Consider the following 12,023-nt stretch of genomic DNA (forward strand, 5'->3'; position numbering starts at 1 on the left):
CCTCGCAGCTCCCAGCGATTTCTTAACCCATAGAACATACTTGAACAAATCTGACAGAGCAATGAATATGAAGTTCTTACAAATGTTATGAAAAAAACAACCAATTTTTAGACCTGAGTAGACCTGATAAGGCAGGCATGGCTCTGGCTCTGAGCCATCCCAAGAGGGAGTGGGGACCCAGAGTCCTCCAGCACAGGTGAAACACCCAGGCAGCTGCTGCCCTGCAGGGCAGAGACGTGGGACAGAGCTGAGGACCAGGGGAGGGACAGAGGAACAAGCTTGCTTGGGGACAACCATGTCCCAAAAGGGATGGGGAAAGCGCAGCCAGATTGCTGAGGGGCAGCAAAGTGGAAAGCAGAGCTGCAGTAACAGAGAAAGAAACCCCTGGAGCCCTGCAGCTGGAGGGGATTGGGTGGGGGAGTTACAAAGAGAGACGAAAGCCCACAATCCAAGAAGGGAAGGCAGTGCATGGAAAAGGTACGTCCAGGCAGGAGAGAGCTGGGGCTCTCAGCTCAGGGCAGCAGCAGCGCTTAACATGAGCCGGGGCTAAACCCAAGAAACACCTGCACTGGGATGGAGGCTGTGGGGCTGGGGAGCAGGAAGAATCCTTGTGCTGTCTCCAGCAGAGAAAGAACAAGGAAACAGCCATTTCTGGGTTTAGTACTGAATTTAGGGTGCAGCATTTAGAAGGAAGAGCATGGAAGTTTTTAACACTTCTGAACCTCATCAGCTGCATGACAAAATGCTAATGGGAAGATGCATTTTATGGACATCAGAAAGTGATAAAATCATATAACCACTGAATGCAGAAATTCATCTTTATTTATGGGCTTCTATTCAAATTGTTTGATACCTTCAAGTCTCTTTACAACCTATCATTTCTGCAAATTTCTATGCAGCAAGAGCTATCTCTATGCCATTACACTTTGTGTCATGCCTCTCTCATGTTAAATTTCAAGCTGAGTGCAGATTGTACAGGACAATAGCCTGACACTTGGAAAAATTGTCAAAGCATCGCAGCAACTAAAGAACAGTTCCAAAAATAACTTAATTGTGGTAATGCTGTAACTATACTGACAGCATTATTGCTGCATTAGTTTCATCCATGGAAAATGCAAGAATATAAAAATAATACCAAAAATAACATAAATTACAGAATTACATTTCATGAACAAAACCAGTCACATTTCTAAAAATCAAAGCTGTAAACACATTCCTTTCTAAGGTTAAAACAATATAATGTGCAAGTTAAAATAAAAAATGTTAGATACTTATCATAAATAAGTATCTGCCTTGCAATCCAGAAATCATTATTTCATCACACACAAGCATTTCACTCTTAGCATTTTTAACATACTGTCAACTCCTGACAGAAGGCATTGACTTCTCCAAGATTGTCAAAGATATCTCTGAGAGTCCAATACAAATAGGGTTATTAAAAAAAAAAGTTTAAAAATATCTTCAAACGTAAAGAGCCAGCATGCAGAACACCTGCCATAAACTGCACCTTGCTGTGCCATCAAGAGACAGAAAGCTGCAGGATGCTGTTCTTTTGGTTTCACCAGGGAAAACTGCTTTCACACAAGGCATTTTGGAAGCCCTGCAAGGAAGGCTGCCATAGAAATCTGCCCACTCAGTGCAGCCCTCTCTTCCACCCTCACACCACCTTTATCACTGAACCAGTGACAGCAGTGGGGTCACCACATGAACCAAGCAGCTTCTGCTCACTCTCACCATGCAGCTGCTCCATCAGCAGGCTCAGTGTGTGCCACCCCTCACCCTGAGACACAGCAGTCTGCAGACACCCGACAGAACAGGGAACCCAGCCAACTCTGTGTGTCTGAGGTGCTCAGCAGCCCCTGCCTGCTCCTGCTCACTGCACCCCTGGAGTGCTGCTGCCTCTCTCAACAGATATAACCTCATTCTGCTTCCCTCCTCAGCAACCTGATCTCATAATCACACCAACACCACTGGCAGCTCCTCTGCCCTTTGCTCCTCTTTCAGAGAAACTCAAGTGCCACTTAAGTGAACCAGAAAGCTGGCCTGTTATTGGGCAGCAAGAATACACAGTTTGCTGCCAAAAAATATATCTACATATATGTTCATTTAATGTCTGACCCACCACACCATAAGTGAGGCTTTCCTGCAAAGATGCAGATTAAGGGATGGCAGTTCCATTCTCCAAGGATGTTACTCTAGAAAAGATGTGATTTACTGCATACATTATATATAGTTGGTAATCAGGTAGGTACTTTATGAACACACAGTCATGCTTGCTCAACCAGCTATACCCAAACACTTCCCTTTGAGGCCTCAGGAAAACACTGCCCAACACTGAGTTTCCTTCAAGACTCCTAACTATTCCCTTACTACTCCTGGCATTAAAGGAGAGGCAGAATATTCATGCATAAATGCTTTGTGCTCAATCAGGTATTTCCTCCTTCCATGGAATGGATTTCATCTTGTATCCCATGTTAAAACAGGTTGACAAAGCCTGTCTAGACTAACAGGACAAGCAGAAACAATACATTTGCTCAAAGCTGTGCATTTTAAACACTTGAGGAACCAAGACCTTATCTTCTGTTTTACAGCTCTTCAAAGAAATTAGCAAAAAGGTTCCAATAATCTGACCAAGGAACTGAAAGTATTTACATATTCCTATTTTCAAGGCCTGCTGAAGGTAAAGAGTGAAGGCACTGCCTTTACAGGCCAGCCAATCAGTTACTTCAGCAAGGTACTTAATTCCCCTCTCATAATCAAATCTAGCTTCAAGAAATGCAGAAAACAGGATATTCAAAGAGTTTCTGCAAGCCAGCAGTCACCAAAGTGATTTTCTTTTGTGTGAAGTCCAATCTGATTATAAAAATGCAGAAGTGGAAATCAGGAACTGGTATCTATGCACCCTGATAACTTGTTATCTGCCTGGAACTCAGCCTAGTTGCCTCTGCAAAGAAAATCTGCACTCAGAAATGTCAAACAACACAAACACTGTACATGCTTAGATTTATTTTTGTCAAACTATTTTCATTCTCTTAAACACAGCTAAAATAGGTGCCTGGTTTGTCTGTTAGTTTGTCTTCTTGTAACAGGCCCAAATTCTCACTGAGGAAAAACAGACAGACTGGTTTTGTGTAAAACCAGCATTAAATATTGGTTCAAGGGCTATTATTTTAAAATACAGTTATGTGTGTAACAACGTAGGCTAAATATAAGAAGTTTTTACTTTTCTATTATCAGAGAGCTTGACCTCGTATCAGAAAATCAGAACTAAGCCAAAAAAAATACAACAGGAAACAGAAGGCATCATAATGAAATAAAATTTTGATATATTATGCTTAGTTCAGTGGGAACAGAATCAGATTGCAGGACTCCTATTAGCCTAACATGATCTGGTTTATTGTTTGTGAACTCGAGTGTATGCACAAGGTAACTAACATGAGGTAACTCAACTTTTTAAACTCAGCAGTAATGACATGGGGGGTAAGAGCTAATAAAAGCATCGCAGAGAGTCAACAGAAATCAACATTTTAAAATATATTTTTAAATTAAAAATATTTTAGAACTGCCTTTGTAGAAAAGTGGCAGCTCCTATAATCTTACAGAAATTTCATAAAAAGACATAGTGTTAAATTAGAAAAATACGTGGCATTTGAAATGCATGCAGATTTAGGAACAGAAACAGGATTAGAGGCCTCAGGCAACAGGAATTGGAGATGTCATACAGTATTAATTCATGGGAAAAGCCACTAATTCACATGGTACAAACCCCAAAAGGAAAAAGCAGTGAATCTCTTGGCTAGCAGAGAGATTCTAACTTATCTTTTTGATAAACAATATAAAAAAGGCCATACATGGATTCTACAAATGAAAAGTCATTTACCAGGTAGGAATAAAAGAAGTAAATAATAATTAAAGTGTCAGGGACTTGTTACCCAGAACACAGCTCTCACATCAGATCAAGAATTCCAAAAATGAACAGGGAAACCCTCCATTCTTGATTAAAAGAATTTTGGGGGGTAATGAAAGTTTTGGGGATATAAATTCACTATGACACAGCTTGCTCTAATTCAACAGAATAGCAGGAGCAGAAGATACAAGGAGAAGCACACAGAGAAGGAAACTCTATTTCTCTGCATTGTGGGGATTCAGATTGAAAAGCCCCAACATTCCTCCTCCACCTCTGCTGATGGACACTTTTCCAAGGAAACACCCAGCAGTTCACTGTCAGTGATGTCCCTACCCCAGCCCTGAGAAGAAAAATATAATGGGGAGGGGGCAAATAGGTGCCATTAATACTCAGAGCAGGTTTTATGCTGGGGAGAGGGAAAAGTCTGTCCCATCCTCAGTAAGGTGTTTTGCACACTGGATTCATTCTTTCCCCACAATCGACTTAGTGATTTGTGAATAAATTATACAAGATGCCTAAAAGACTTTGAAAAACTCAAAGGAAGTTAGGTAAACCATTGATCAAAACCTAGTCTCCTGAGCAAGGCAGAGATGCTAGAGGGAGACCCAGAGCCATCCTTGTGCATCCCACAGCCACCAGCACACACACACTCACTCCTGGGATCCCAGCACTGCTGACTGTATAGTCTCAACTTTTTCCACACAATAAAAAGCCACCTTACTGACCATAACTGCTCCTGTCTGCACTTACAGCTTATTCAGTGGGCAAACCAAAGGTGGTACCTTCCTGTGCTGAGCTCTAACAGGGAACGATACACTCCAGGAAGAAGCCCAACATGCTGTGCTGCCTACTGAATTCTTGGTTTTAATTTAGAAGTTTACTATAACAAACACAAAATACACCCTTTTCTAAATATGAGCTTCCACATCTTCTACAGCAAAAGATTCCCAAATTTTTTAGATCAGACAGCCTCTCATGAGAACAGCAGAACCAGAACACTCCCTTTGGCTCATCTGATGGTATGTCATTTTCTTTCTCTGATCTGCTAATGACGCAAAAGGAACTTTGCAAAACCAGTTTACTACACTAAGAATAGTGGCAAAATAATTAATTTCTACCAGTCCTGTGCTTTAGCAAGTAGAAACAAGGCCTAACTAGCAGCATGTAACCAACCAATTCTCCACAGATTAACAGCAAACACTCTGTGTTCTAACAAATGTTCTGATTCATGCAGCCTGTTCTTTTAAGATTATTTCTAAACATAATGGATGTAAAAGAAAGAAGATTCACAAAGCTGAACAATGGGATAATAAGCCTATGAACAACTGGGCAACTCAGAAGTGAATCCATGGGAGGAGAGGATTTTGTCACCCTAAATGCATTGATCTAAATAGCCAACTCTTTTTAACACTGAGAATTCTATTTACACCACTTCACAGACATGGCTTAAGGCATTTTATTCAGATGGAGTGGCTCTCCCTTTTCTGTTGAAGTGAATGAGACATTTCAGAAACATTACTTTGTTAAATATTTCTGCAGATATGTACAGCTACATTTTTTATGCAAGATATTTTCTTACAAGGTGCCTGAGCTGACCACTATACTGTATCACCTAATACCAAAATAATAACATCTCTTCCAGTGGCAAAGTTCAATGTCAACTGCAATTCAAATTTAAGAGGCAAAATGTTCTCCAGGTAGTAAAAAGCCACAGACAGCTTTAAGAAGTTACTAATTCAAGCATCACCCCTTAATGTAGTGTGAAACTCAATTCTGAAATCCAATCAACAGATTTTGCATTTACTGTAGTTGTGACAGAAGTCAATGGCCTTAAAATGTTTTCACCTCTCAAAAGTTGCAAAGGTTCAAGCAAAAATGTCTGTTTAAGCAAAATCTTTACATCATAATAGCTAACCCAAATCTGTTACCCTCCAAAACTAACACACAAGTCTTCAGCAATTTCAAGAGCTGCTTAACAGGAAGAAATTCACACCCTTGAGGCAGAACCACCACATCTGACATGGTAGTTAAAAAAACATTCAAACCTAGATATGCCCAAAACAAAAAAACAAGACAGCCCAGTCTTTCAACTAGGAAGACTCGATTTTAGTAACAGGTTTAGCCATATATTCCTGATTTTTCTCCTAAATCAACATATTGATGCTTGAATTGAAGAGAATGTGGTGTCCTGTCTCCGTAGGGAAAGCAATTTTGAACATCAGAAGAGAATTACATCAACTTTAACTGGTTTTAAAAATTATCCTTCATTTTTTAGGCTTATGTACACTACAAAAGTGTACATATCTGACACAAAACAGTCATCTCAGCCAATGATTTCCCCTTTTACATAGCACGAAAGAAAACTACTGTGATTTTCTACACTACCACAAAAATAAATACAAAAGGTGGCAAAGACAATACCTTTGATATAAGTCCAAGTAATACAGGACCACAGAATGGGTTTTGTGGTATGAAAGAGTTAATTGCTGCTTTTAATTACACAAAACTAATGGGAGTGAACACTGCAGCAACATCTATAAACACAATGACCACATTAGCAGAACACCAGTTATGAAACCCCTGCCAACACTACTTGTACAGGGATTGTTTTGTTTGTTTTAATCAAATTTTATGAAGTTCTGCTGTATTTGCAGAGCTCTGCAAAAAACCTGTAAGGCTAAGGAGTTTTAAAGAATGTAATGCAATAGTAACCATGACAATGAGAAAAATGCTTTTGCTAATCTTTTTCTTTCAGCTGACAATACTTTCAAATACTGGTGTTTTTACTCTAGATGACAACTTTTGTTTGTTCCTCACTATGAATTCTAGGCCTGCCATCCTTGTATACCTGAAATTTTCGACCAAGGGAGCAGCAATTTGGGTTGCACTGAAAACATGGGATGAGTTCTAACTGTGATAAGATGGACATCATCTGTAGGCAACTATATCTTACTTGTTATTCTGAATAGGTGCATTAAAATTACATTTTTAAGGTAATTATTCTGCAAGTAAATGGGGAACCTAAAAAAAAAAAAAAAAAAAAAAAAACAACAGAAAGGCAGAATGCAGATAGGATATTCCTCTGGAGATCACAAAACTGCTGAGATATGTTAGAATCTGGCCCCAGGCAGGCTGATCATAAACTTTAAGAAAACAGCCCAGAACTCCTCTGCACTGATTTTGTCTTGGTTTTATATTAAGTTGGAGTTTTAAGTAATAAAAAATAAAAGAAATAAAGATTTTTCAGACATTTATCTTTGCTCTCTACCATTTCTCCAACAGGCTTGCTCACCAAACAGGACAAGACAATGTTTTCATCAAAAGATGTATGGGATAAGTCACATATTGAAAAGTGACTAAAGGGACGATTTTCAAAGGCATTAAGATACCTATAGATGCATTAAGCACTTAAAATTTTCAAAACTGCCTGGGCATCCAACGCCTATTTAAATCACTTAGTCCTTTTTGAAAATCCCAATGGGCAGTTATCTACATTTTATGTGTCTATATGCCTTTGAAAATCTGTACCATTAAATACTTAACAACCTAAGTACCCCTGGCTTTTAATGGGACTTTGAGTCCTAAAAAGTGTAAGTACATCTGAAAATTGGTCAAGCCACTCTCTTTGGTCTTTTTCCCCCCTTTCTTTTAAAGAGGCATCTCCTAATGCTCATGCATATCATGTCATTTAAGCAGAGCTTCAGCACTATCCAACTTAATACACTGAGTTGTGCACATTTGGTATGTTTTATGGAGCTAAACAAATAAAAATCCAGAGTACAGACTGCATCCTCAAAAAAGACTTTTTGAAGCTCCTAAAAAGAAATGAAATTCCAATCTGTAACCTCAGTGAATGCTCCCAAAAAAACACGTTTTCAGTAAATGTGACCTCACATAAGAACAGCTTAGGCTGGTAAAGAACCAACACCATTGTTTAATACCCATGCAACATATTCAAAATAGCACAAAAAAGTTCTGAAAGGCAGCCACACAGCAACAAGAAAAAACAGAAAAAGGAGGAAGTTGTGAATAGGCTCTTTAAAAAGGCAGCAGTTTCAGAAAAGAAGACAAGCTTTAATTCTGAATTTTCTTTTTTTTAAAAACTGTATGAAACTATAAAGCATTCCCTTATGCAAGCATTTGAAAGATCTATCTTCTGATCTTCTGTAATGTCAATAGGAGGTAACTTGCACTGACCAAACTCCCAAAAAGGAACTGATTTGTAAATTAGGAACGCAGGGAATCAGATTGCCACCTACAGGAAAATTTAGCATTTATTGTCAAGAATGACTCAAAAAGAATACAAATTGCCATCCTGCCAAGCATTCTTTCATTTCAAAACCAATTAGTCTTTTCTTTTGTGCAACTATATCATGAGCTTCCTAAAACCACGAAGCCATTATAATTTCTTTTTATTTATGAGTACGGCTTGAAAGTTCCATAATTCAATTACAAAATCACGTGTCAAGTAAAGAATTTTAAGTCTGCTTACCTGATACCATTGGTGCTAGCCTGAATATGTCTGATAGTCTGCTGTTAACTGGCTCATAAGGGGAATCTTCAAGCAAGTCATTTCCTAAGGACAAAAAAATATTTGGATGTTTTTCTTACACATGAATTCAGGATAAGATTTTTTTATTTATGTTTACTCCATAACAGTGAAAAGTACTCCCTTTTAATCCTTTTAAAAAGTTTATATGGCTACTTCTTCTCAAATAATTACCTCTAAAAACACCTGAAAGAAGCTAATTATTTTTCCCTGTCACTTGAGCTCTTCTCTCCCTCCTCCCTGGGTAAGGTCATAATTTGCAGACAGCCTGTGACATCACAGGGACTGTCCCATCTCATGCCAGCAGGAGAGAAGCTGTAGCAAGGATGCTCCTCTTCATTCACCATAACAGCAGAGCTCTTTTTCAGAGAAGCTCAGCTAACAGCCAAAAACTAGCATCTCTGGTACGAAACACTGCTGACAAGATGCTGCTGAAGAGAAACTTTTTATGATGTAGAAAACGTCTGTTATTACCTTCAGCAAAAAAATATATATGGACTCATTAAAACATACGGATAAATTAACAGAAAGGGATTTTTTCCCTTTTTGCAGAAGCAACTTAAAAAAAAAGTTAAAAGGGGAGCACACTGAAGTGAGAGATTGCACCTTCAACTCCAGGGCCACAACAAGACAGGACCAAAAATGATGTGTCTCATATGAAGACCTGACTGTGAGAGACATCAGATTTCTCAGACTAAGAGAAATCTGCCTTATGAATATGAGTAACAGAGCAGTCCTGAGTCAGTCACTGCCGTATCTCTTCTAAGTGGCCCATCTACATGCTGTAGGAACCATAAACTTTGGGGCTTTTTCTGCCTCTGGGACTACTGCTAGTAAATACAGGAAAGGAAAACATTAACTTTCACTTAAAACAATCTTCTCATTATATTTAACTTTCAGTAAAAAGGCTAAGAAACTAGTCCCAGTGTCCTGTTAGGTGAGTCCTAATTACGGAGTTTTAACATGATTAGGAGAATGTCTCCAAAAATGACTGGTTTTGTGATGCTCGTGCCCCTATCTTTGGCTGCGGTTTAGGCAGGTCACTGGGTCCCTGGAGGAAGCTCTGGCTGTGGCTCTGGCAGCCCGGCAGCGGAGCCGCAGCTGCGCGGGGCTCCAGGGGCGGCAGCTGCGGGCACGGCCAGAGCCTCGGGGGCACAGTCAGAGCTGCGGGCACGGCCCCAGAGCCGCGGGGGCACAGCCAGAGCTGCGGGCACGGCCAGAGCTGCGGGGGCACGGCCAGAGCCTCGGGGGCACAGTCAGAGCTGCGGGCACGGCCCCAGAGCTTCGGGGGCACAGCCAGAGCTGCGGGCACGGCCAGAGCTTCGGGGGCACGGCCAGAGCCTCGGGGGCACGGCCAGAGCCTCGGGGGCACGGCCAGAGCCGCGGGGACACGGCCAGAGCCGCGGGGACACGGCCAGAGCCTCGGGCTCGGAGCCCGGCCGAGCCTCGGGGGCAGCCGCACACCAGCACCCTGCGCTGGGGGCTCTGCGTTCGCCACGTACCCTGCAAGCTCTGGTACATGCTCCAGTAAATGCGCAGGCAGTTCTTCTCCTTCTTCATGCCCCTCTTGCAGCGGCAGTTGTACAGGGATTTCTGCTTGAGAGCTTCCATGGCGCTCCTGCATTCGTCCTTGGCCTCCAGGCCCGTGGCCCGGCTGAAGTTGCTCTCTTTGCCGGCTACACACTGCCTCAGTGTCCTGAATTTAGTACTACAGCTCTGCTCCTTCAGACACTGATCGCTGGCTTTCACGCAGTCCAGGCGCTCCCCTCCAGGCAGCCCGCTCACTTCTGCGGACAAAAGTACATCTATGGAGAGCATACACAAAGCGACCCGCGCTCTTTGGGGGAGCAGGGTGCCCGGAACCCCAGATCCTGAGCAGCACCCGGGAGGCACGGGGCACCTCCTCACGCTGCACATGCGGCCAACCCCGGGGGCAGCACCTTGCAAACCTCCTGGCTCCATGCTACGCCTTAGGAAAAAGCACACAGGGTTTCCATGGGCTTAGATCCACTTTTCGGGGAGTCCAAGGAAACAGTATTTTTTAACCCTAACGGCTGATGTATGAGGAAACAGAAAAATGAAAGAAACCCCGGAGGGATTAATGTGCTTGATAAAACAAGCATTTGTTATTCCATAGATCCATTTTGGTGAAACAAATCAGCTTTCCATTCCAGGGTTTAACTAAGGGGTTAAATATTCAGCCTCACTTTCCACAAGAGCTTTGCTGTAATTTCACTTACATCCAGGAACAGCCCGCTCAGAGAGATAAGTATCCTCACTGATTGATATTAACCTGTCTTTGCGTCAGTCACTTTTTAAAGGCTGTGCACATTTTTGCTTGTTCTATATGCATAAAGGTAGAATTTGTTACTTCTCCCCCCTCCCCAGTTCTCTCCACGTATGATGCTTTTGCAGGAGAACAAAGCAAATTGCATTAACTCTCTCCTCTCCATCGTGCCCCCGTCATGCTCCCTCAGACACATGCGGATGGAAACGCAAACCTCTCCTGTGGAAAGGAAACCAGTTTGGGCTGCAAAGCACTACCAGTCGGGCAGGTTGCCAGGTTCAGGTGAAGAGGTAATCCTTCAGCTGGTCTTGTCATCCCCCACCCTCCCCAGGCAGCCTTATTTTATTTAAATGAAAAGTTTCCCTGTAACTTGCGAGAACCCAATTTAACAAGAGGCTAAACAGGCAAGTACCGAAGTCTGTAACCTACAGAGATTTTATGTAGACCGGACTAACTGATGTGAGGCAGAGCCATTAAAACTACTGGAAACTTCACTGTTCTGCCTAAACAATAGACTGACAAGCATCAGGCTCCCGGTCCCATAAACCCTATGCCTTGCTTTATGAAGCGATGTGCAGACCGAAATCAGGCACCAGCAACTTACCCACTAAGGGCAAAGCGAAGTACAAGAGAACGAGAAACATCTTGCTGTCTTCGGATGGTTTCCCCAAACGACTTGATGTGTCACAACAAAGATGATCAGCATGTAGATATTCCAATACCGCCGAGGTCTAAAGGCTCCAAGTTCAGATCCATTGAATTCAAGGGGGAAGGAAAAAAAAAAAGCCACCAAGCAAAAAAAATCCCACAACCGCCTCTCCTCTTCACCGCTACCACCACCGGCTGCAGGAGCAGCGACGCAAACGCTGAGCTTTTCCCTTAGATTTCAGGTCTGAGCAACCTGCAGGCACAAGCGCTGACTCCAGTGCGGGAGCGAGAGGCGCACGCACGGTTTATGTGTGTGTGTCGGTGATGTGTTGTGTGAGTGAGCGGCGGCGGGGCAGGAGCGCCGGTCGCCTCCTTGGGTGGGCAGCGCCTGTTCCCAGGGAGGGACCGAGAGGCACGGGGGGCGGGAGGGGGTGCACACACCAGACCCGCAGCGCCCGCCCGCCCCCGGCCGCGCAGCCGGGGCCAGCCGCCGGCGTCAGCCCCGCTCTACCAGCCCCGCTCTACCAGCCCCGCTCTACCAGCCCCGCTGGCAGCGCCTCTGACAGCCCCGAGCCGCGGCTTCCCGAGCCCCTTCCGGGGCAATTCGCCTTTTCACCCCCCCGACCGCAACT

The 12,023-nt window shown here is 42.9% G+C and overlaps 1 protein-coding gene across 2 annotated transcripts in view; it reads right to left on the reverse strand.

Annotated features, from left to right (window-relative positions):
- Window positions 1-11,546, reverse strand: part of GFRA1 (GDNF family receptor alpha 1) — a 133,429-nt gene extending 121,883 nt beyond the window's left edge. For both annotated transcript variants that reach the window (XM_058810560.1, XM_058810559.1), the window contains exons 1-3: window positions 11,348-11,546; window positions 9,959-10,243; window positions 8,400-8,483 (exon numbers count right to left, since the gene is read on the reverse strand). In XM_058810560.1, coding sequence (XP_058666543.1) covers window positions 8,400-8,483; window positions 9,959-10,243; window positions 11,348-11,387 — 409 coding nt within the window. In that variant the 5' untranslated portion in view covers window positions 11,388-11,546. The remainder of the gene's footprint in view (window positions 1-8,399; window positions 8,484-9,958; window positions 10,244-11,347) is intronic.
- Window positions 11,547-12,023: the final 477 nt, after the last annotated feature.

The sequence above is a fragment of the Ammospiza caudacuta genome, chromosome 9 (genome assembly GCF_027887145.1).
Source record: "Ammospiza caudacuta isolate bAmmCau1 chromosome 9, bAmmCau1.pri, whole genome shotgun sequence".
NCBI classification, from domain to species: domain Eukaryota; kingdom Metazoa; phylum Chordata; class Aves; order Passeriformes; family Passerellidae; genus Ammospiza; species Ammospiza caudacuta.